This window comes from Bombina bombina, chromosome 5 (assembly GCF_027579735.1).
Source record: "Bombina bombina isolate aBomBom1 chromosome 5, aBomBom1.pri, whole genome shotgun sequence".
Lineage (NCBI taxonomy): Eukaryota > Metazoa > Chordata > Amphibia > Anura > Bombinatoridae > Bombina > Bombina bombina.
The window spans coordinates 479,053,223-479,079,182 of NC_069503.1; the positions used below are offsets into that span (position 1 = coordinate 479,053,223).

A 25,960-nucleotide genomic window follows, 5' to 3' on the forward strand; every position below is an offset into this window, starting at 1 on the left:
TATTTAAATGAATGGGAATTCTGGCTTCCCCACATTCAGAACACAGTCTATCTGGTAGTTCAGACATGTTAAACAGGCATAAACTTGATAACAAAGTACAAAAAACGTTTTAAAATAAAACCGTTACTGTCACTTTAAATTTTAAACTGAACACACTTTATTACTGCAATTGCGAAAAAACATGAAGGAATTGTTCAAAATTCACCAAATTTTCACCACAGTGTCTTAAAGCCTTAAAAGTATTGCACACCAAATTTGGAAGCTTTAACCCTTAAAATAACGGAACCGGAGCCGTTTTTAACTTTAACCCCTTTACAGTCCCTGGTATCTGCTTTGCTGAGACCCAACCAAGCCCAAAGGGGAATACGATACCAAATGACGCCTTCAGAAAGTCTTTTCTAAGTATCAGAGCTCCTCTCACATGCGACTGCATGTCATGCCTCTCAAAAACAAGTGCGCAACACCGGCGCGAAAATGAGGCTCTGCCTATGATTTGGGAAAGCCCCTAAAGAATAAGGTGTCTAAAACAGTGCCTGCCGATATTATTATATCAAAATACCCAGAATAAATGATTCCTCAAGGCTAAATATGTGTTAATAATGAATCGATTTAGCCCAGAAAAAGTCTACAGTCTTAATAAGCCCTTGTGAAGCCCTTATTTACGATCTTAATAAACATGGCTTACCGGATCCCATAGGGAAAATGACAGCTTCCAGCATTACATCGTCTTGTTAGAATGTGTCATACCTCAAGCAGCAAGAGACTGCTCACTGTTCCCCCAACTGAAGTTAATTGCTCTCAACAGTCCTGTGTGGAACAGCCATGGATTTTAGTGACGGTTGCTAAAATCATTTTCCTCATACAAACAGAAATCTTCATCTCTTTTCTGTTTCTGAGTAAATAGTACATACCAGCACTATTTCAAAATAACAAACTCTTGATTGAATAATAAAAACTACAGTTAAACACTAAAAAACTCTAAGCCATCTCCGTGGAGATGTTGCCTGTACAACGGCAAAGAGAATGACTGGGGTAGGCGGAGCCTAGGAGGGATCATGTGACCAGCTTTGCTGGGCTCTTTGCCATTTCCTGTTGGGGAAGAGAATATCCCACAAGTAAGGATGACGCCGTGGACCGGACACACCTATGTTGGAGAAATGAAGAAATGAACAGCAGCCAATCAGCATCAGCAGTACTGAGGTCATGAAATAACATAAGTGTGCATGAGGCACGCTCCCTTGCAGGTCCCGGGACAGGCATACTGATTTGCTGCTTAAAGTCCTTTACAATGGGATGTGAATACTTTGAGGTAAAATATCTTTCTTTTTTACATAGAGATGTTCAGGTGATATTTTCTAGTCAGCTTCTTACAGCTATGCTGCATCACTTTCAAGTGTTTCAACATTTGGGTATCATGTCCCTTTAAGAGAAAAAAACATAATTTATGCTTACCTGATAAATTTATTTCTCTTGTAGTGTATTCAGTCCACGGGGCATCCATTACTTATGGGATATATTCCCTGCCCAACAGGAAGTTGCAAGAGGATCACCCAAGCAGAGCTGCTATATAGCTCCTCCTCTCACATGTCATATCCAGTCATTCGACCGAAACAAGACAAGAAAGGAGAAACCATAGGGTGCAGTGGTGACTGGAGTTTTAATTAAAATTTAGATCTGCCTCAAAAGAAGACAGGGCGGGCCGTGGACTGAATACACTACAAGAGAAATAAATTTATCAGGTAAGCATAAATTATGTTTTCTCTTGTTAAGTGTAGTCAGTCCACGGGTCATCCATTACTTATGGGATACCAATACCAAAGCTAAAGTACACGGATGATGGGAGGGACAAGGCAGGAACTTTAAACGGAAGGAACCACTGCCTGTAGAACCTTTCTCCCAAAAACAGCCTCCGAAGAAGCGAAAGTGTCAAATTTGTAAAATTTTGAAAAGGTATGAAGTGAAGACCAAGTCGCAGCCTTGCAAATCTGTTCAACAGAGGCCTCATTCTTAAAGGCCCAGGTGGAAGCCACAGCTCTAGTGGAATGAGCTGTAATTCTTTCAGGAGGCTGCTGTCCAGCAGTCTCATAGGCTAAACGTATTATGCTACGAAGCCAAAAGGAGAGAGAGGTAGCCAAAGCTTTTTGACCTCTCCTCTGACCAGAATAAACGACAAACAGGGAAGACGTTTAACGAAAATCTTTAGTTGCCTGTAAATAGAACTTCAGGGCACGGACTACGTCCAGATTATGCAAAAGTCGTTCCTTCTTTGAAGAAGGGTTAGGACATAATGATGGAACAACAATCTCTTGATTGATATTCCTGTTAGAAACTACCTTAGGTAAGAACCCAGGTTTAGTACGCAGAACTACCTGGTCTGAATGAAAAATCAGATAAGGAGAATCACAATGTAAGGCAGATAACTCAGAGACTCTTCGAGCCGAGGAAATAGCCATCAAAAACAGAACTTTCCAAGATAACAGCTTGAAATCAATGGAATGAAGGGGTTCAAATGGAACACCTTGAAGAACGTTAAGAACTAAGTTTAAGCTCCACGGCGGAGCAACAGTCTTAAACACAGGCTTAATCCTAGCCAAAGCCTGACAAAAAGCCTGAACGTCTGGAATTTCTGCCTGACGTTTGTGTAAAAGAATAGATAGAGCAGAAATCTGTCCCTTTAACGAACTAGCAGATAAGCCCTTTTCTAAACCCTCTTGTAGAAAAGACAATATCCTAGGAATCCTAACTTTACTCCATGAGTAACTCTTGGATTCGCACCAATATAAATATTTACGCCATATCTTATGGTAAATCTTTCTGGTAACAGGTTTCCAAGCCTGTATTAAGGTATCAATAACCGACTCCGAGAAGCCGCGCTTTGATAGGACCAAGCGTTCAATCTCCATGCAGTCAGCCTCAGAGAAATTAGATTTGGATGGTTGAAAGGACCCTGAATTAGAAGGTCCTGCCTCAGAGGCAGAGACCATGGTGGACAGGACGACATGTCCACTAGGTCTGAATACCAGGTCCTGCGTGGCTACGCAGGCGCTATCAGAATCACTGATGCTCTCTCCTGTTTGATCTTGGCAATCAGTCGAGGTAGTAGCGGAAATGGTGGAAACACATAAGCCATGTTGAAAACCCAAGGGGCTGCTAGAGCATCTATCAGCACCGCTCCCGGGTCCCTGGACCTGGATCCGTAACAAGGAAGCTTGGCGTTCTGGCGAGACGCCATGAGATCCAGTTCTGGTTTGCCCCAACGATGAATCAGTTGAGCAAAGACCTCCGGATGAAGTTCCCACTCCCCCGGATGAAAAGTCTGGCGACTTAGAAAGTCCGCCTCCCAGTTCTCCACGTCTGGGATGTAAATCGCTGACAGGTGGAGAGTGAGACTCTGCCCAGTGAATTATCTTGGAGACTTCTAACATCGCTAGGGAACTCCTGGTTCCTCCTTGATGGTTGATGTAAGCCACAGTCGTGATATTGTCCGACTGAAATCTGATGAACCTCAGTTTTGCTAACTGAGGCCAAGCTAGAAGAGCATTGAATATTGCTCTTAACTCCAGAATATTTATTGGGAGGAGTTTCTCCTCCTGAGTCCACGATCCCTGAGCCTTCAGGGAGTTCCAGACTGCGCCCCAACCTAGAAGGCTGGCATCTGTTGTTACAATCGTCCAATCTGGCCTGCGAAAGGTCATCCCTTTGGACAAATGGACCTGAGAAAGCCACCAGAGAAGAGAATCTCTGGTCTCTTGATCCAGATTTAGTCGAGGGGACAAATCTGAGTAATCCCAATTCCACTGACTTAGCATGCATAATTGCAGCGGTCTGAGATGTAGGCGTGCAAATGGAACTATGTCCATTGCCGCTACCATTAAGCCGATTACTTCCATGCACTGAGCTACTGACGGGTGTGGAATGGAATGAAGGACACAGCAAGCATTTAGCAGTTTTGATAACCTGGACTCCGTCAGGTAAATTTTCATCTCTGTAGAATCTATAAGAGTCCCTAGGAAGGGAACCCTTGTGAGTGGTAATAGAGAACTCTTTTCCACGTTCACCTTCCACCCATGCGACCTCAGAAATGCCAGAACTATCTCTGTGTGAGACTTGGCAATTTGAAAACTTGACGCTTGTATCAGAATGTCGTCTAGGTACGGAGCCACCGCTATGCCTCGCGGTCTCAGCACCGCCAGAAGTGAGCCCAGAACCTTTGTAAAGATTCTCGGGGCCGTAGCTAACCCGAAGGGAAGAGCTACAAACTGGTAATGCCTGTCTAGAAAGGCAAATCTTAGGTACCGATAATGATCTTTGTGAATCGGTATGTGAAGGTAGGCATCCTTTAAGTCCACTGTGGTCATATACTGACCCTCTTGGATCATGGGTAGGATGGTTCGAATAGTTTCCATTTTGAATGATGGAACTCTTAGGAATTTGTTTAAAATTTTTAGGTCCAAGATTGGTCTGAAGGTTCCCTCTTTCTTGGGAACCACAAACAGATTTGAGTAAAATCCTTGCCCTTGTTCCGTCCGCGGAACTGGGTGGATCACCCCCATTACTAGGAGGTCTTGTACACAGTGAAGAAAAGCCTCTTTCTTTATTTGGTTTGCTGATAACCTGGAAAGATGAAATCTCCCTTGTGGAGGAGAAGCTTTGAAGTCCAGAAGGTATCCCTGAGATATAATCTCCAACGCCCAGGGATCCTGGACATCTCTTGCCCAAGCCTGGGCGAAGAGAGAAAGTCTGCCCCCCACTAGATCCGTTTCCGGATAGGGGGCCCTCTCTTCATGCTGTCTTAGGGGCAGTAGTAGGGTTTCTGGCCTGCTTGCCCTTGTTCCAGGACTGGTTGGTTTTCCAGCCCTGTTTGTAACGAGCAAGTTCCTTCCTGTTTTGGGGTGGAGGAAGTTGATGCTGCTCCTGCCTTGAAGTTTCGAAAGGCACGAAAATTAGACTGTTTGGCCTTTGATTTGGCCCTGTCCTGAGGAAGAGTATGACCCTTACCTCCAGTAATGTCAGCAATAATTTCTTTCAATCCGGGCCCGAATAAGGTCTGCCCTTTGAAAGGAATATTAAGCAATTTGGATTTAGAAGTCACATCAGCTGACCAAGATTTAAGCCATAGCGCTCTGCGCTCCTGGATGGCGAATCCGGAGTTCTTAGCCGTTAATTTGGTTAAAACATAATTTATGTAAGAACTTACCTGATAAATTCATTTCTTTCATATTAGCAAGAGTCCATGAGCTAGTGACGTATGGGATATACATTCCTACCAGGAGGGGCAAAGTTTCCCAAACCTCAAAATGCCTATAAATACACCCCTCACCACACCCACAATTCAGTTTAACGAATAGCCAAGAAGTGGGGTGATAAAAAAGTGCGAAAGCATATAAAATAAGGAATTGGAATAATTGTGCTTTATACAAAAATCATAACCACCACAAAAAAAGGGCGGGCCTCATGGACTCTTGCTAATATGAAAGAAATTAATTTATCAGGTAAGTTCTTACATAAATTATGTTTTCTTTCATGTAATTAGCAAGAGTCCATGAGCTAGTGACGTATGGGATAATGACTACCCAAGATGTGGATCTTTCCACACAAGAGTCACTAGAGAGGGAGGGATAAAATAAAGACAGCCAATTCCTGCTGAAAATAATCCACACCCAAAAAACAGAATTTATGTTTACCTGATAAATTACTTTCTCCAACGGTGTGTCCGGTCCACGGCGTCATCCTTACTTGTGGGATATTCTCTTCCCCAACAGGAAATGGCAAAGAGCCCAGCAAAGCTGGTCACATGATCCCTCCTAGGCTCCGCCTACCCCAGTCATTCGACCGACGTTAAGGAGGAATATTTGCATAGGAGAAACCATATGATACCGTGGTGACTGTAGTTAAAGAAAATAAATTATCAGACCTGATTAAAAAACCAGGGCGGGCCGTGGACCGGACACACCGTTGGAGAAAGTAATTTATCAGGTAAACATAAATTCTGTTTTCTCCAACATAGGTGTGTCCGGTCCACGGCGTCATCCTTACTTGTGGGAACCAATACCAAAGCTTTAGGACACGGATGATGGGAGGGGGCAAATCAGGTCACCTAGATGGAAGGCACCACGGCTTGCAAAACCTTTCTCCCAAAAATAGCCTCAGAAGAAGCAAAAGTATCAAACTTGTAAAATTTGGTAAAAGTGTGCAGTGAAGACCAAGTCGCTGCCCTACATATCTGATCAACAGAAGCCTCGTTCTTGAAGGCCCATGTGGAAGCCACAGCCCTAGTGGAATGAGCTGTGATTCTTTCGGGAGGCTGCCGTCCGGCAGTCTCGTAAGCCAATCTGATGATGCTTTTAATCCAAAAAGAGAGAGAGGTAGAAGTTGCTTTTTGACCTCTCCTTTTACCGGAATAAACAACAAACAAGGAAGATGTTTGTCTAAAATCCTTTGTAGCATCTAAATAGAATTTTAGAGCGCGAACAACATCCAAATTGTGCAACAAACGTTCCTTCTTCGAAACTGGTTTCGGACACAGAGAAGGTACGATAATCTCCTGGTTAATGTTTTTGTTAGAAACAACTTTTGGAAGAAAACCAGGTTTAGTACGTAAAACCACCTTATCTGCATGGAACACCAGATAAGGAGGAGAACACTGCAGAGCAGATAATTCTGAAACTCTTCTAGCAGAAGAAATTGCAACTAAAAACAAAACTTTCCAAGATAATAACTTAATATCAACGGAATGTAAGGGTTCAAACGGAACCCCCTGAAGAACTGAAAGAACTAAGTTGAGACTCCAAGGAGGAGTCAAAGGTTTGTAAACAGGCTTGATTCTAACCAGAGCCTGAACAAAGGCTTGAACATCTGGCACAGCTGCCAGCTTTTTGTGAAGTAACACAGACAAGGCAGAAATCTGTCCCTTCAGGGAACTTGCAGATAATCCTTTTTCCAATCCTTCTTGAAGGAAGGATAGAATCTTAGGAATCTTAACCTTGTCCCAAGGGAATCCTTTAGATTCACACCAACAGATATATTTTTTTCCAAATTTTGTGGTAAATCTTTCTAGTTACAGGCTTTCTGGCCTGAACAAGAGTATCGATAACAGAATCTGAGAACCCTCGCTTCGATAAGATCAAGCGTTCAATCTCCAAGCAGTCAGCTGGAGTGAGACCAGATTCGGATGTTCGAACGGACCTTGAACAAGAAGGTCTCGTCTCAAAGGTAGCTTCCATGGTGGAGCCGATGACATATTCACCAGATCTGCATACCAAGTCCTGCGTGGCCACACAGGAGCTATCAAGATCACCGACGCCCTCTCCTGATTGATCCTGGCTACCAGCCTGGGGATGAGAGGAAACGGCGGGAATACATAGGCTAGTTTGAAGGTCCAAGGTGCTACTAGTGCATCCACTAGAGCCGCCTTGGGATCCCTGGATCTGGACCCGTAGCAAGGAACTTTGAAGTTCTGACGAGAGGCCATCAGATCCATGTCTGGAATGCCCCACAGTTGAGTGACTTGGGCAAAGATTTCCGGATGGAGTTCCCACTCCCCCGGATGCAATGTCTGACGACTCAGAAAATCCGCTTCCCAATTTTCCACTCCTGGGATGTGGATAGCAGACAGGTGGCAGGAGTGAGACTCCGCCCATAGAATGATTTTGGTCACTTCTTCCATCGCTAGGGAACTCCTTGTTCCCCCCTGATGGTTGATGTACGCAACAGTTGTCATGTTGTCTGATTGAAACCGTATGAACTTGGCCCTCGCTAGCTGAGGCCAAGCCTTGAGAGCATTGAATATCGCTCTCAGTTCCAGAATATTTATCGGTAGAAGAGATTCTTCCCGAGACCAAAGACCCTGAGCTTTCAGGGATCCCCAGACCGCGCCCCAGCCCATCAGACTGGCGTCGGTCGTGACAATGACCCACTCTGGTCTGCGGAAGGTCATCCCTTGTGACAGGTTGTCCAGGGACAGCCACCAACGGAGTGAGTCTCTGGTCCTCTGATTTACTTGTATCTTCGGAGACAAGTCTGTATAGTCCCCATTCCACTGACTGAGCATGCACAGTTGTAATGGTCTTAGATGAATGCGCGCAAAAGGAACTATGTCCATTGCCGCTACCATCAAACCTATCACTTCCATGCACTGCGCTATGGAAGGAAGAGGAACGGAATGAAGTATCCGACAAGAGTCTAGAAGTTTTGTTTTTCTGGCCTCTGTCAGAAAAATCCTCATTTCTAAGGAGTCTATTATTGTTCCCAAGAAGGGAACCCTAGTTGACGGAGATAGAGAACTCTTTTCCACGTTCACTTTCCATCCGTGAGATCTGAGAAAGGCCAGGACAATGTCCGTGTGAGCCTTTGCTTGAGGAAGGGACGACGCTTGAATCAGAATGTCGTCCAAGTAAGGTACTACAGCAATGCCCCTTGGTCTTAGCACGGCTAGAAGGGACCCTAGTACCTTTGTGAAAATCCTTGGAGCAGTGGCTAATCCGAAAGGAAGCGCCACGAACTGGTAATGCTTGTCCAGGAATGCGAACCTTAGGAACCGATGATGTTCCTTGTGGATAGGAATATGTAGATACGCATCCTTTAAATCCACCGTGGTCATGAATTGACCTTCCTGGATGGAAGGAAGAATTGTTCGAATGGTTTCCATCTTGAACGATGGAACCTTGAGAAACTTGTTTAAGATCTTGAGATCTAAGATTGGTCTGAACGTTCCCTCTTTTTTGGGAACTATGAACAGATTGGAGTAGAACCCCATCCCTTGTTCTCCTAATGGAACAGGATGAATCACTCCCATTTTTAACAGGTCTTCTACACAATGTAAGAATGCCTGTCTTTTTATGTGGTCTGAAGACAACTGAGACCTGTGGAACCTCCCCCTTGGGGGAAGCCCCTTGAATTCCAGAAGATAACCTTGGGAGACTATTTCTAGCGCCCAAGGATCCAGAACATCTCTTGCCCAAGCCTGAGCGAAGAGAGAGAGTCTGCCCCCCACCAGATCCGGTCCCGGATTGGGGGCCAACATTTCATGCTGTCTTGGTAGCAGTGGCAGGTTTCTTGGCCTGCTTTCCCTTGTTCCAGCCTTGCATTGGTCTCCAAGCTGGCTTGGCTTGAGAAGTATTACCCTCTTGCTTAGAGGACGTAGCACTTTGGGCTGGTCCGTTTCTACGAAAGGGACGAAAATTAGGTTTATTTTTGGCCTTGAAAGGCCGATCCTGAGGAAGGGCGTGGCCCTTACCCCCAGTGATATCAGAGATAATCTCTTTCAAGTCAGGGCCAAACAGCGTTTTCCCCTTGAAAGGAATGTTAAGTAGCTTGTTCTTGGAAGACGCATCAGCTGACCAAGATTTCAACCAAAGCGCTCTGCGCGCCACAATAGCAAACCCAGAATTCTTAGCCGCTAACCTAGCCAATTGCAAAGTGGCGTCTAGGGTGAAAGAATTAGCCAATTTGAGAGCATTGATTCTGTCCATAATCTCCTCATAAGGAGGAGAATCACTATCGACCGCCTTTACCAGCTCATCGAACCAGAAACACGCGGCTGTAGCGACAGGGACAATGCATGAAATTGGTTGTAGAAGGTAACCCTGCTGAACAAACATCTTTTTAAGTAAACCTTCTAATTTTTTATCCATAGGATCTTTGAAAGCACAACTATCTTCTATGGGTATAGTGGTGCGTTTGTTTAAAGTGGAAACCGCTCCCTCGACCTTGGGGACTGTCTGCCATAAGTCCTTTCTGGGGTCGACCATAGGAAACAATTTTTTAAATATGGGGGGAGGGACGAAAGGAATACCGGGCCTTTCCCATTCTTTATTTACAATGTCCGCCACCCGCTTGGGTATAGGAAAAGCTTCTGGGAGCCCCGGGACCTCTAGGAACTTGTCCATTTTACATAGTTTCTCTGGGATGACCAAATTGTCACAATCATCCAGAGTGGATAATACCTCCTTAAGCAGAGCGCGGAGATGTTCCAACTTAAATTTAAACGTAATCACATCAGGTTCAGCTTGTTGAGAAATGTTCCCTGAATCAGTAATTTCTCCCTCAGACAAAACCTCCCTGGCCCCATCAGACTGGTTTAGGGGCCCTTCAGAACCATTATTATCAGCGTCGTCATGCTCTTCAGTATCTAAAACAGAGCAGTCGCGCTTACGCTGATAAGTGTGCATTTTGGCTAAAATGTTTTTGACAGAATTATCCATTACAGCCGTTAATTGTTGCATAGTAAGGAGTATTGGCGCGCTAGATGTACTAGGGGCCTCCTGAGTGGGCAAGACTCGTGTAGACGAAGGAGGGAATGATGCAGTACCATGCTTACTCCCCTCGCTTGAGGAATCATCTTGGGCATCATTGTCATTGTCACATAAATCACATTTATTTAAATGAGAAGGAACTCTGGCTTCCCCACATTCAGAACACAGTCTATCTGGTAGTTCAGACATGTTAAACAGGCATAAACTTGATAACAAAGTACAAAAAACGTTTTAAAATAAAACCGTTACTGTCACTTTAAATTTTAAACTGAAAAAATATGAAGGAATTGTTCAAAATTCACCAAAATTTCACCACAGTGTCTTAAAGCCTTAAAAGTATTGCACACCAAATTTGGAAGCTTTAACCCTTAAAATAACGGAACCGGAGCCGTTTTTAACTTTAACCCCTTTACAGTCCCTGGTATCTGCTTTGCTGAGACCCAACCAAGCCCAAAGGGGAATACGATACCAAATGACGCCTTCAGAAAGTCTTTTCTATGTATCAGAGCTCCTCACACATGCGACTGCATGTCATGCCTCTCAAAAACAAGTGCGCAACACCGGCGCGAAAATGAGGCTCTGCCTATGATTTGGGAAAGCCCCTAAAGAATAAGGTGTCTAAAACAGTGCCTGCCGATATAAACTTATCAAAATACCCAGATTAAATGATTCCTCAAGGCTAAATATGTGTTAATAATGAATCGATTTAGCCCAGAAAAAGTCTACAGTCTTAATAAGCCCTTGTGAAGCCCTTATTTACTATCTTAATAAACATGGCTTACCGGATCCCATAGGGAAAATGACAGCTTCCAGCATTACATCGTCTTGTTAGAATGTGTCATACCTCAAGCAGCAAGAGACTGCTCACTGTTCCCCCAACTGAAGTTAATTCCTCTCAACAGTCCTGTGTGGAACAGCCATGGATTTTAGTAACGGTTGCTAAAATCATTTTCCTCATACAAACAGAAATCTTCATCTCTTTTCTGTTTCTGAGTAAATAGTACATACCAGCACTATTTTAAAATAACAAACTCTTGATTGAATAATAAAAACTACAGTTAAACACTAAAAAACTCTAAGCCATCTCCGTGGAGATGTTGCCTGTACAACGGCAAAGAGAATGACTGGGGTAGGCGGAGCCTAGGAGGGATCATGTGACCAGCTTTGCTGGGCTCTTTGCCATTTCCTGTTGGGGAAGAGAATATCCCACAAGTAAGGATGACGCCGTGGACCGGACACACCTATGTTGGAGAAATCAAGTTTAACGAAAAACATAAGCAGAAGATTCAAACTGAAACCGCTGCCTGAAGTACTTTTCTACCAAAAACTGCTTCAGAAGAAGAAAATACATCAAAATGGTAGAATTTAGTAAAAGTATGCAAAGAGGACCAAGTTGCTGCTTTGCAAATCTGGTCAACCGAAGCTTCATTCCTAAACGCCCAGGAAGTAGAAACTGACCTAGTAGAATGAGCTGTAATTCTTTGAGGCGGAGTTTTACCCGACTCAACATAGGCAAGATGAATTAAAGATTTCAACCAAGATGCCAAAGAAATGGCAGAAGCTTTCTGGCCTTTTCTAGAACCGGAAAAGATAACAAATAAACTAGAAGTCTTACGGAAAGATTTCGTAGCTTCAACATAATATTTCAAAGCTCTAACAACATCCAAAGAATGCAACGATTTCTCCTTAGAATTCTTAGGATTAGGACATAATGAAGGAACCACAATTTCTCTACTAATGTTGTTGGAATTCACAACTTTAGGTAAAAATTCAAAAGAAGTTCGCAACACCGCCTTATCCTGATGAAAAATCAGAAAAGGAGACTCACAAGAAAGAGCAGATAATTCAGAAACTCTTCTGGCAGAAGAGATGGCCAAAAGGAACAAAACTTTCCAAGAAAGTAATTTAATGTCCAATGAATGCATAGGTTCAAACGGAGGAGCTTGAAAAAAACTGAATTGTGGGTGTGGTGAGGGGTGTATTTATAGGCATTTTGAGGTTTGGGAAACTTTGCCCCTCCTGGTAGGAATGTATATCCCATACGTCACTAGCTCATGGACTCTTGCTAATTACATGAAAGAAATGTACAACGGCATCAGAAACAAATGCGTTAGCTAGCTTAAGTGCTTTAAGCTTGTCCATAATCTCATCCAATGGAGCTGTGCGAATGGCCTCTTCCAGAGACTCAAACCAGAATGCCGCAGCAGCAGTGACAGGCGCAATGCATGCAAGGGGCTGTAAGATAAAACCTTGTTGAACAAACATTTTCTTAAGGTAACCTAATTTTTTATCCATTGGATCCGAAAAAGCACAACTATCCTCCACCGGGATAGTGGTACGCTTAGCTAAAGTAGAAACTGCTCCCTCCACCTTAGGGACTATCTGCCATAAGTCTCGTGTGGTGGCGTCTATTGGAAACATTTTCCTAAATATAGGAGGAGGGGAAAAGGGCACACCGGGTCTATCCCACTCCTTGCTAATAATCTCTGTAAGCCTTTTAGGTATAGGAAAAACGTCAGTACACACCGGCACCGCATAGTATCTATCCAGCCTACATAATTTCTCTGGAATTGCAACTGTATTACAGTCATTCAGAGCCGCTAAAACCTCCCCTAGCAATACACAGAGGTTCTCAAGCTTAAATTTAAAATTAGAGATCTCTGAATCCGGTCTCCCTGGATCAGATCCGTCACCCACAGAATGAAGCTCTCCGTCCTCATGTTCTGCAAATTGTGACGCAGTATCGGACATGGCTCTCACATCATCAGCGCGCTCGGTCCTTATCCCAGAGCAATCGCGCTTGCCTCTTAATTCCGGCAGTTTAGATAATACTTCTGTCATAACATTAGCCATGTCTTGTAAAGTGATTTGTATGGGCCTCTCATTTGGCGCCACAATATCACGCGCCTCCTGGGCGGGAGGCGAAGGTACTGACACGTGAGCGGAGTTAGTCGGCATAACTTCCCCCTCGTTGTCTGGTGATAATTCCTTTACAAATAAAGATTGACCTTTATTATTTAAAGTGAAATCAATGCATTTAGTACACATCTTTCTATGGGGCTCCACATTGGCCTTCAAACATAGTGAACAAACCAATTCATCTGTGTCAGACATGTTTAAACAGACAAGCAATGAGACTAGCAAGCTTGGAAAATACTTTCAAATAAATTTACAAGCAATATAAAAAACGCTACTGCGCCTTTAAGAAGCACAAAAAACTGTCACAGTTGAAATAACAATGAACCAAATCAGTTATAGCAACCAAATTTTCACAGTAAATGTATTAAGTTAGCAGAGCATTGCACCCACTAGCAAATGGATGATTAACCCCTTAGTACCCAAAACGGATAATCAATATAAGAATTAACGTTTTTAACACAGTCAAACACACTGTCACAGGTCTGCTGTGACTGATTACCTCCCTCAAAATGATTTTTGAAATCCCCTGAGCTCTCTAGAGACGTCCTGGATCATGGAGGAAGAAGCAGGAAGACTGTGACTGAATTTTTACTGCGCAAAAAAGCGCTAAAATAGGCCCCTCCCACTCATATTACAACAGTGGGAAACCTCAGTTAACTGTTTCTATGCAGAAATATACGACAGCCATGTGGAAAAATTCATGCCCCAATAAGTTTTATCACCAATGTACCTCACAAAAAACGATTAACATGCCAGTAAACGTTTTAAAACGTAAATTTTAAAGGTTATGTATTGTTATAGATAAGCCTGCTACCAGTCGCTACTACTGCAGTTAAGGCTCATACATTACTTCAGTATTAACAGCATTTTCTTAGTCAAATTCCATTCCTTAGAAAATTACTTTACTGCACATACATTCATCAGCCTGATACCAGTCGCTACTACTGCATTTAAGGCTTTACTTACATTACATCGGTATCAGCAGTATTTTCTTAGTCAATTCCATTCCTTAGAAAAATATTTACTGCACATACCTTATTTGCAGGAAACCCCGCATGCTATTCCCCTTCTGAAGTTACCCCACTCCTCAGAATGTGCGAGAACAGCCAGTGGATCTTAGTTACTTCTGCTAAGATCATAGAAAACGCAGGCAGATTCTTCTTCTAAATACTGCCTGAGAGAAAAAACAGCACACTCCGGTGCCATTTAAAAATAACAAACTTTTGATTGAAGAAGTAATTAAATATAAAAAAACTCCACACTCCTCTCACGACCCTCCTTCTATGTTGAGGGTTGCAAGAGAATGACTGGATATGACATGTGAGGGGAGGAGCTATATAGCAGCTCTGCTTGGGTGATCCTCTTGCAACTTCCTGTTGGGAAGGGAATATATCCCATAAGTAATGGATGACCCGTGGACTGAATACACTTAACAAGAGAAAAATATTCTATACACAATCTGAAAAGAATACTATTGCATGCAACATACACTCACATTCTCAAATGGTCCCTGCTCATACCAGGGGTGACATTAGAACTCTTAGGACCCGATGATCTAAAGCTTTCTGCTCAGATGTTAGGATCTAAAAATATTCTACAGCACTATGAGATCCCTCACACGATTCAAGAAAGGCGAAATGTTGCTATAACTTCTCTAAGGAGAATTCCCCACATTTCTTGATGTGAGGGAGAGACACGTCAAGTACAATATAGCACTGCATGTTATGAGAGTTTTGTTACATTTACACTTTGTATTTTATATTCCTTTATACTTGCGATTTTGTCCATTGCACTTTCTGTTTTGTATTTTAATGCACTTAAATTCTGTATACAGCAATTTATTTAGGATTTTATTTTACAAATTCTGTTTATGCTTTGAAAGTTTAACTAACAAATAAGGATCATACTTCAAACATTTCTGTGTATATTTAACAAATTACATTGCACTTGGTATTTGCTCTACATGTAAATTTTCAGAAAGTGGGAGGGACAGGGGTGTTCCCTGGGCTGAATAGGTGACTTCTAATTCTCATCATATTCTCTAAAAATATCAAAACTACAAGTCTCACCGATTTATCTTGTCAGCTTGTCAACTGTAGGTGAAGTTTGTTGTCTGTCACAAAAGTAATGTGTGCTAAAGTAGAAGCAAATGCAAGTTAAAGGGAGAGTATACACCTTAGTCATCTTAAAGTCTTAATTTAGATTAAGTCGCACCCCACTCTATATCATGCAGCAGGAACGGTAAAGTTATTTTAAACTAAATAACAGAATTTATGTTTACCTGATAAATTACTTTCTCCAACGGTGTGTCCGGTCCACGGCGTCATCCTTACTTGTGGGATATTCTCTTCCCCAACAGGAAATGGCAAAGAGCCCAGCAAAGCTGGTCACATGATCCCTCCTAGGCTCCGCCTACCCCAGTCATTCGACCGACGTTAAGGAGGAATATTTGCATAGGAGAAACCATATGATACCGTGGTGACTGTAGTTAAAGAAAATAAATCATCAGACCTGATTAAAAAACCAGGGCGGGCCGTGGACCGGACACACCGTTGGAGAAAGTAATTTATCAGGTAAACATAAATTCTGTTTTCTCCAACATAGGTGTGTCCGGTCCACGGCGTCATCCTTACTTGTGGGAACCAATACCAAAGCTTTAGGACACGGATGAAGGGAGGGAGCAAATCAGGTCACCTAAATGGAAGGCACCACGGCTTGCAAAACCTTTCTCCCAAAAAATAGCCTCAGAAGAAGCAAAAGTATCAAACTTGTAAAATTTGGTAAAAGTGTGCAGTGAAGACCAAGTCGCTGCCCTACATATCTGATCAACAGAAGCCTCGTTCTTGAAGGCCCATGTGGAAGCCACAGCCCTAGTGGAATGAGCTGTGATTCTTTCAGGAGGCTGCCGTCCGGCAGTCTCGTAAGCCAATCTGATGATGCTTTTAATCCAAAAAGAGAGAGAGGTAGAAGTTGCTTTTTGACCTCTCCTGTTACCAGAATAAACAACAAACAAGGAAGATGTTTGTCTAAAATCCTTTGTAGCATCTAAATAGAATTTTAGAGCGCGAACAACATCCAAATTGTGCAACAAACGTTCCTTCTTCGAAACTGGTTTCGGACCCAAAGAAGGCACGACTATCTCCTGGTTAATGTTTTTGTTAGAAACAACTTTTGGAAGAAAACCAGGTTTAGTACGTAAAACCACCTTATCTGCATGGAACACCAGATAAGGAGGAGAACACTGCAGAGCAGATAATTCTGAAACTCTTCTAGCGGAAGAAATTGCAGCCAAAAACAAAACTTTCCAAGATAATAACTTAATATCAACGGAATGTAAGGGTTCAAACGGAACCCCCTGAAGAACTGAAAGAACTAAGTTGAGACTCCAAGGAGGAGTCAAAGGTTTGTAAACAGGCTTGATTCTAACCAGAGCCTGAACAAAGGCTTGAACATCTGGCACAGCTGCCAGCTCTTTGTGAAGTAACACAGACAAGGCAGAAATCTGTCCCTTCAAGGAACTTGCAGATAATCCTTTCTCCAATCCTTCTTGAAGAAAGGATAGAAACCTAGGAATCTTTACCTTGTCCCAAGGGAATCCATTAGATTCACACCAACAGATATATTTTTTCCATATTTTGTGGTAAATTTTTCTAGTTACAGGCTTTCTGGCCTGAACAAGAGTATCAATAACAGAATCTGAGAACCCTCGCTTTGATAAGATCAAGCGTTCAATCTCCAAGCAGTCAGCTGGAGTAGGACCAGATTCGGATGTTCGAACGGACCTTGAACAAGAAGGTCTCGTCTCAAAGGTAGCTTCCATGGTGAAGCCGATGACATATTCACCAGATCTGCCTACCAAGTCCTGCGTGGTTACGCAGGAGCTATCAAGATCACCTACGCCCTCTCCTGATTGATCCTGGCTACCAGCCTGGGGATGAGAGGAAACGGCGGGAATACATAAGCTAGGTTGAAGGTCCAAGGTGCTACTAGTGCATCTACTAGAGTCGCCTTGGGATCCCTGGATCTGGACCCGTAGCAAGGAACCTTGAAGTTCTGACGAGAGGCCATCAGATCCATGTCTGGAATGCCCCACAGTTGAGTGATTTGGGCAAAGAATTCCGGATGGAGTTCCCACACCCCCGGATGCAATGTCTGACGAATCAGAAAATCCGCTTCCCAAGTTTCCACTCCTGGGATGTGGATTGCAGACAGGTGGCAGGAGCGAGTCTCCGCCCATTGAATGATTTTGGTCACTTCTTCCATCGCCAGGGAACTCCTTGTTCCCCCCTGATGGTTGATGTACGCAACAGTCGTCATGTTGTCTGATTGAAACCGTATGAACTTGGCCCTCGCTAGCTGAGGCCAAGCCTTGAGAGCATTGAATATCGCTCTCAGTTCCAGAATATTTATCGGTAGAAGAGATTCTTCCCGAGACCAAAGACCCTGAGCTTTCAGGGATCCCCAGACCGCGCCCCAGCCCATCAGACTGGCGTCGGTCGTGACAATGACCCACTCTGGTCTGCGGGAGGTCACCCCTAGCGACAGGTTGTCCAGGGACAGCCACCAACGGAGTGAGTCTCTGGTCCTCTGATTTACTTGTATCTTCGGAGACAAGTCTGTATAGTCCCCAATCCACTGACTGAGCATACACAATTGAAATGGTCTTAGATGAATGCGCGCAAAAGGAACTATGTCCATTGCCGCTACCATCAACCTATCACTTCCATGCACTGTGCTATGGAAGGAAGAGGAACGGAAGGAAGTATCCGACAAGAGTTTAGAAGTTTTGTTTTTCTGGTCTCTGTCAGAAAAATCCTCATTTCTAAGGAGTCTATTATTGTTCCCTAGAAGGGAACTCTTGTCGACGGAGATAGAGAACTCTTTTCCACGTTCACTTACCATCCGTGAGATCTGAGAAAGGCCAGGACTATGTCCGTGTGAGCCTTTGCTTGAGGAAGGGACGACGCTTGAATCAGAATGTCGTCCAAGTAAGGTACTACAGCAATGCCCCTTGGTCTTAGCACCGCCAGAAGGGACCCTAGTACCTTTGTGAAAATCCTTGGAACAGTGGCTAGTCCGAAAGGAAGCGCCACGAACTGGTAATGCTTGTCCAGGAATGCGAACCTTAGGAACCGATGATGTTCCTTGTGGACAGGAATATGTAGATACGCATCCTTTAAATCCACCGTGGTCAAGAATTGACCTTTCTGGGATAACAAAGCACAAAAAAACGTTTTAAAATAAAACCGTTACTGTCACTTTAAATTTTAAACTGAACACACTTTATTACTGCAATTGCGAAAAAGTATGAAGGAATTGTTCAAAATTCACCAAAATTTCACCACAGTGTCTTAAAGCCTTAAAAGTATTGCACACCAAATTTGGAAGCTTTAACCCTTAAAATAACGGAACCGGAGCCGTTTTTATATTTAACCCCTTTACAGTCCCTGGAATCTGCTTTGCTGAGACCCAACCAAGCCCAAAGGGGAATACGATACCAAATAATGCCTTCAGAAAGACTTTTCTATGTATCAGAGCTCCACACACATGCAGCTGCATGTCATGCTGTTCTCAAAAACAAGTGCGCCATACCGGCGCGAAAATGAGGCTCTGACTATGATTAGGGAAAGCCCCAATAGAATAAAGTGTCTAAAACAGTGCCTGCCGATATTATTTTACAAAAAATACCCAGATTAAATGATTCCTCAAGGCTAAATATGTGTAAATATGATCGATTTAGCCCAGAAAATGTCTACAGTCTTAATAAGCCCTTGTGAAGCCCTTATTTACTGTGTGAATAAAAATGGCTTACCGGATCCCATAGGGAAAATGACAGCTTCCAGCATTACATCGTCTTGTTAGAATGTGTCATACCTCAAGCAGCAAAAGACTGCTCACTGTTCCCCCAACTGAAGTTAATTCCTCTCAACAGTCCTGTGTGGAACAGCCATGGATTTTAGTAACGGTTGCTAAAATCATTTTCCTCATACAAACAGAAATCTTCATCGCTTTTCTGTTTCAGAGTAAATAGTACATACCAGCACTATTTTAAAATAACAAACTCTTGATTGAATAAGAAAAACTACAGTTAAACACTAAAAAACTCTAAGCCATCTCCGTGGAGATGTTGCCTGTACAACGGCAAAGAGAATGACTGGGGTAGGCGGAGCCTAGGAGGGATCATGTGACCAGCTTTGCTGGGCTCTTTGCCATTTCCTGTTGGGGAAGAGAATATCCCACAAGTAAGGATGACGCCGTGGACCGGACACACCTATGTTGGAGAAATAGCTACTCGCCACTTTGAAATGGCTGCCAAGCTCTGTTCACTGATGCAATCACGATCTGGGATGCTCCAGATTGTGATGTCATCAGTGGGCGGAGCTTGGCAGCCATTTCAAAGTGGCCAGAAACAATATCCATTTTAAAATAACTTTTTTTTTTTTACCCTGCTGCATGATCTAGAAAGTGGTGCAGGCGGCTTTTTGCAGCTTTAACTAAGGTAAGACTAAGATGACTAAGGTGTAGACTATCCCTTTAAATTGTAGTAAAAATATTTTAGTTTCATTTGCATTTGCTGCTAACTATGACTTTATATCTGTGTCAGATGTTCCACTGTTAACTTAATTCTTCCCTTATGATATTCTGTATCCCCAAGAGCTTGATTACTTTCTAGCTCTCAGGGACTTCCAGGTTTTCTTTTCCCTCTTAAACATGCTTTTACAATTAGATATAGATATTTTGATTTGGATGTCGGGGCAAAAATAATATGCAGTGGTTAAGTAGAACACCCACACCTTGTAACGTTTGAGTTTAAAATATATACACTATAAAAAAGTATGTGGACAACCTTAGCAATTATTGAGTTAATGTGTTTCACCTACACCCATTGCTAACAGGTGTAGACAATTCGGCCATGAAATCTCCATAAACAAACATTGGCAGTACAATGTGTTGTACTGAAGAGCTCAGTGACATTGAACCTAGCAGTCATAAGATGCCACCTTTGCCACAAGTCAGATCATGAGATTTCCAAGCTGCCTCTGGAAGCTACATCAGCACAACTGTGCATTATGAACTTAATTAAATGGGTTTACATGACCAAACAGCTTTACAGAAGCATCCCATAAACATGCTAAATGCCAAGTGTCGGCTAGAGTTGTGTAAAGCACACCACAACTGAACTGTGGAGTAGTGGAATTGTGCTCTCTACAGTGATAAATTATGCTTCACTAGCGGGCAGTCTGAAGAAATAATTTGGGTGTGGCAGATGCCAGGAGAATGCTATCTACTGGAATGCACAGTGCTTACTGTAAAGTTTGGTGGACGAGGGATATTAGTCTAATGTAGTTTTTCAGGGTTAGGACCCTTACTTCCAGTTATCTTAATGCCACAAGATACAAATACATTTTAGACCACTGGGCGATTCCTAATATTTTAGCAGTAGTTTGTGGAAGGCAGTTTCCTGTTCTAGCAGAACACTGCCCCTGTGGAAAATGCAAGGTCCATGAAGACAGAAAATGTGTTAACCCATTATTTGTTCCCTGAAAAAAAGACCTTTGTTTGTAACTCTGAAAGGTATATTTTTCAATTTTTGGTAACCTAAACTCTGGTAGATTTCCTCTTATCCTATAACATTTTAGGTTATTCACTGAGCTTGAACAGCTTAAATTTTAATAAAAACTAGAAAAATTGTGTTCTAAACCTTTTGACTGGTAGTGTAATCTATAGAGGTAAAAAATAAACTAGGACCTTTTGCTTCTTGGGTCATAATTGAAAGGGAAACAACCATTTTCTTCCCAAACAAAATGAGGCCTGTAAAGTGGACAGAGTGGGCTCAGTCTCTTGAGAGTAGCCATGGCCATTATACATAGTGACCCCTTAATAATGGCATTATCCTACTACTAAAAAAAGATTCTTTATTGCAACAGAGTTTATGCATTATACTATGGAACAGATTAGAGATAGAGGTAAACACCTGCTCTATAGATAGAGCTCCAGGGGCAATTTGGCATCACATACCTCTGATGGCCGTTGATCCAAATGACTTGGCCGTTGATCCAAATGACTTTGCCATGGGTCAAAGGGACTTGGCCATGGGTCAAAGTGACTTGGCCATGGGTCAAAGTGACTTGGCCATGGGTCAAAGTGACTTGGCCGATGGTCAAAGTGACTTGGCCGATGGTCAAAGTGACTTGGCCGATGGTCAAAGTGACTTGGCCGTTGGTCAAAGTGACTTGGCCGTTGGTCAAAGTGACTTGGCCGCTGGTCCAAGTGACTTGGCCGCTGGTCCAAGTGATTTGGCCTTCGTCTGTGATCGAGGCGCCTTGGTCGGTGTTCCAGGTGGCTCTGCAATGTGGCTGGTTCGATCTGTAAAAACAGAAAAAGCAATAGGCATCAATATAATCTGAAGATCAGCAAGGTCTTAATACCAAAATTATGGAGAAATATTCTGGCAATGTATTGGGTCTTTGAAGGGGAGAACCTTGGACTACTAAAGGAGACACTAATTCTGAAAAAGTTCAATGACTCTTTAAAACAAAATGTATGCTTACCTGATAATTTATTTCATGGTGGTGAGAGTCCACGATCCATTACTCCTGGGAATTAGTCTTCCCAGCCACTAGGAGGAGGCAAAGATTCCCAAACCCCAAAAGCTCTATAAAACCCCTCCCACCTCACTGGCACCTCAGTCTAACATATAGCCAAGCAAAAGAGGTGGGGAGAAGTAACAGCAGCAAAAAATAGAAGTAGGGAAAAAAGATGTGCAAACAAAAAATAAATCAACACTAGGAAATAAACAAGGTGGGGTCTTGTGGACACTCGCAACCATGAAATAAACTAATTTATCAGGTAACTATAAATTATGTTTTCTTACATACAGGTGGTGGAGGTGGAGTCTACAATCCATTACTCCTGGGGAAAAAATACTCAAGCTGTGGAGTATGAAATATAAGGGCAGGATAAAAAGAACAACTTTTTTCACAAAAATAACACAACCCAAACTGAACTCAAAAACTAGAAGGTCATTACTCAAAATGGTAGAATTCAATAAAATTATGCACAGAATACAAAGTAGCTGCCTTGAAAATTTGTTTTATTCTATAAAACCCAAAAAGTAACAACTGGCCTGGTAGAATAAATAGTAATTTGTTTAGGTGGAGGTTGTCCCACCTCCAAGTAAGCTTGGTGAATCAAGAGCTTCAACCAAGAAGCCATGGAAATAGCAGTAGCTTTCTGCTCTCTCTTAGAACCTGAAAAAGAAAAAAGAAATTTGTCTGAAATCCTTAGTTGCATCAACATAGTACTTCAAGACACTAACAACATCCAAAAGAAGTCTTTCTGATACAAAGAAGGAACCAAATTTCCTCGATTGTCTGAGGAAACAATTTGGTTGTTAAAAACCACCTTATCCTGAAAAAAATAAGACAAGAAGAATCACAAGAAAGAGCAGATAATTCAGAAAATCTTCTAGCCAAAATGTATTAAACCTTCCAAGAAAGACACTTAATATCACTTAATGCGTGTTCTCAAACGAAGGAGCCTGCAAAACCTTCAACACCAAATAAAGGTTTCAAGGTTGAGAAATTGGCTTCATAACAGGCTTAATACAGTACAAACCAAAGCCTGAACAAAACCATGAATGTCAGGACGATTAGCAATATTCCTATGAAACAAAACTAAAATAGCAGAAATATACTCTTTAAAGACTGGCAGATAGGCCCTTATCCAGACCATCCTATAGAAACTGCAAAATTCTAGGAATTCTAAAAGAATGCCTAGAAAAACCATGATCCATACACGAAGAAATAAAGGTTTTTCCAAAGCTTATGACAGGCTTACAAGCCTTAATCAGAGTCTCAATCACAGAAACAGAACAACCTCTATTGTTTAAGAACAAACCATTTAAACTCCAACCATCATGCTTAGAGATTTGAGATCCGGGTGGAAAAACAGATCTTAAGACAAGAGGTCTGGTCAAAGTAAGAGAGGCCAAACTGGGCAACTGGATATCAGAACCAGATCTGCATACCAAACCCTGCAAGACCAAGCTGGAGCAATCAAAATATCTGATGATTTCTCCTGCATTATTTTGAACAAGAGAATAAGAAACACATAGACAAGATGAAAGGACCAAGGAGCTACTAGAGCACCCACAACCTCTGCCTGAGGATCACTGGATCGTGCAAAGTACCTGGGAAGTTGTTGTTCAACCAAGAGGCTATCAGATCCATCCAAAAGATCAACAATCTGACTGAAAGACTCCTGATGGAGAGACAATTCCCCTGAATGCAGAGGCTTCCCAGTTCAATCCAGGAATATGAACAGCAGAAATTAGACAAAGGTTGGCCTATGGCCATGATAGAATTCCAGACTCTTCCCTCATGGCTAGAGAACTGCAATTTCCCCCTTGATGATTGAAATAAGCCACTGATGTGACATTGTCTGTTTGAAAAACGGAAATGACTCCCTCTTCAACAGAGGCCAACTCTGAAGAGCCTGAAAATTGAAATCTCGCTACCAGACGAGCCCAAATCTCTTGTGCCATCAGAGAACCACAGACAGTTTCCAACCTGAAAGACTTGCATCTGTAGTGATCACAGTTAATGTAGAATGAGCAAAATAAGTCCCCTGCATAACAAGGTGATGATCCAGCCACCAAGAAAGAGATTGCACTGTTCTATGATCTAGAATAATCTCCTGAGGCAGCTGAGAATGATCCCTAAACCAATGACGAAGCATACACAGATGAAGAGGACTCATGTGAAAACAAGCAAATGGAATAGCATTTAATGCAGCAATCATGAGACATAACACTTTCATGCATAAAGCAACTAGAAGAGACTGAAGGTTTATACAAGCTGACACCAGCTTCAACCTTCTTTGAGCTGAGGAACCAAAGATTATCCAACCATGTTGTTGAAGAAACAACAACAGTTTGTTGGTGTGAGATTCTGCTAAATGTAAAAATGGAACTTGAACCAAGATATCGTCCATTTAAGGAAACACAGCAATACCCTGAGATCTGATTACTGACAGAAGGCGCCCAGAACTTTTGTAAAGATTTATGGAGCTGTAGCCAGACCAAAATAATAGAGCAACTGAAAATGCCCTAAAACGCAAACCTCAGAAACTGAAAGTGCTCCCTGTGAATGGGAACATAAAAGGTAAGCATCCTTTAAATCCATTGTGGACATAAACTGGCCTTACTAAACAAAAGGCAGAATAGTCTGAATTTTAAAATGAGGAACTCTAACAAACTGATTAGAGCCTTCAGATCTAAAACTGGTCTAAAAGTTCCCTCCTTCACTGGAACAAAGAACAATTTGAATCAAATTCCATCTCTTGTTCCAACAATGGAAAAAGAACAATAACTCCCATAGCTACTAAATCCGAAACTGATTGAAAAAATGATTGAGCCTTCAAAGGATTTCCTGGAATATTGGTCAGATCAAACCTTCCTCTGGGAGGCCTTGTTCTGAAACCTATCCAATAACCCTGAGACACTATATCCAGAACCAAGGGATGTAAGCAATATAAATAGCTGGCCTAAATAAGTAACCTGTATTTCAAGATGGATAATGAGGACTCTTTTTTACTATATAAACATAATAAAAGGATACCTTAAGGTTTGAGAATATGCAAATTTCCATCTTTTGCAGTTATAGATTTGGAGCTTATTAACAAGTGGAATGCAGTCTTTGATTCCTGCTTCTTTGCATCAATAGATTTACTTATAGAATATAAAAAAAAAAAAAGACACCAACTTATACAAGAGATGAAAGAGATTAAGGAGAGGTTAAAAACCATTCAGAAGGACCCAGAGTTTAAAGGGACACTGAACCCAATTTTTTTCTTTCGTGATCCAGATAGAGCATGCAATTTTAAGCAACTTTCTAATTTACTCCTATTATTCGTTCTCTTGCTATATTTATTTGAAAAAGAAGGCATCTAAGCTTTTTTTGGGTTCAGACTTCTGGATAGCATTTTTTTTATTGGTGGATGAATTTATCCACCAATCAGCAAGTACAACCCAGGTTGTTCACCAAAAATGGGCAGGAATCTAAACTTACATTCTTGAATTTCAAATAAAGACACCAAGAGAATGAAGAAAATTTGATAATAGGAGTAAATTAGAAAGTTGCTTAAAATGGCATGCTCTATCTGAAACACAAAAGAAAAAAATGTGGGTTCAGTATCCCTTTAAGGCATATTATAAACAGTCTGAAAAGAATATGGTTACATTTAAACAACTTTAAGTCATGTAAAATATTCTGTGACAAACGGGTCTATGACTCTAGTGTAGAATTGGTCATTAGAGCAGACGCAATTTGAGGAAAGCTTTAAAAATACTAATTAAAAAAAAAAAAAAAGGATTACTAGGAACAAACAGGTGACTTTCTCTGAAACAGAATTTGATATAGAGTCTTCTGACTATGATAGTAATGTGGATAAAGCCACACCATCTACATCTTCTGTATTACAATTACCTACTGTATCTGATGAGACAAAATTATCAAAATACAAGGCACCTTTAATACCTCTAAATACAAAAAGGAAAAAAAAAATACATAAAGACTGTAGGGGCAAAGGCAAAAAGCAGACACAAAGCCAGATCAGTGAACAAGTAATATCAGACCAGGACGCAGACTTGCTTTAAATGTGTGTGAATAGGAATGTTATACATTTAGCTTCTTTTTCTCTAAAACCAAATGAACTGAAATAGTTATAGAAGGGTCTTAATAGGATCTTAATTGTGTACCATCATTTCACTGTTTTACACAAGTCTA

General features: G+C 42.0%; 1 protein-coding gene across 1 annotated transcript in view; it reads right to left on the reverse strand.

Moving 5' to 3' along the window:
• Positions 1-25,960, reverse strand: part of LOC128660490 (uncharacterized) — a gene marked incomplete in the record, with an annotated part of 570,712 nt that overhangs the window by 316,599 nt on the left and 228,153 nt on the right. The window contains 1 exon segment of the mRNA XM_053714367.1: positions 21,192-21,539. Within this exon segment, the coding sequence (XP_053570342.1) occupies positions 21,192-21,539 (348 nt within the window).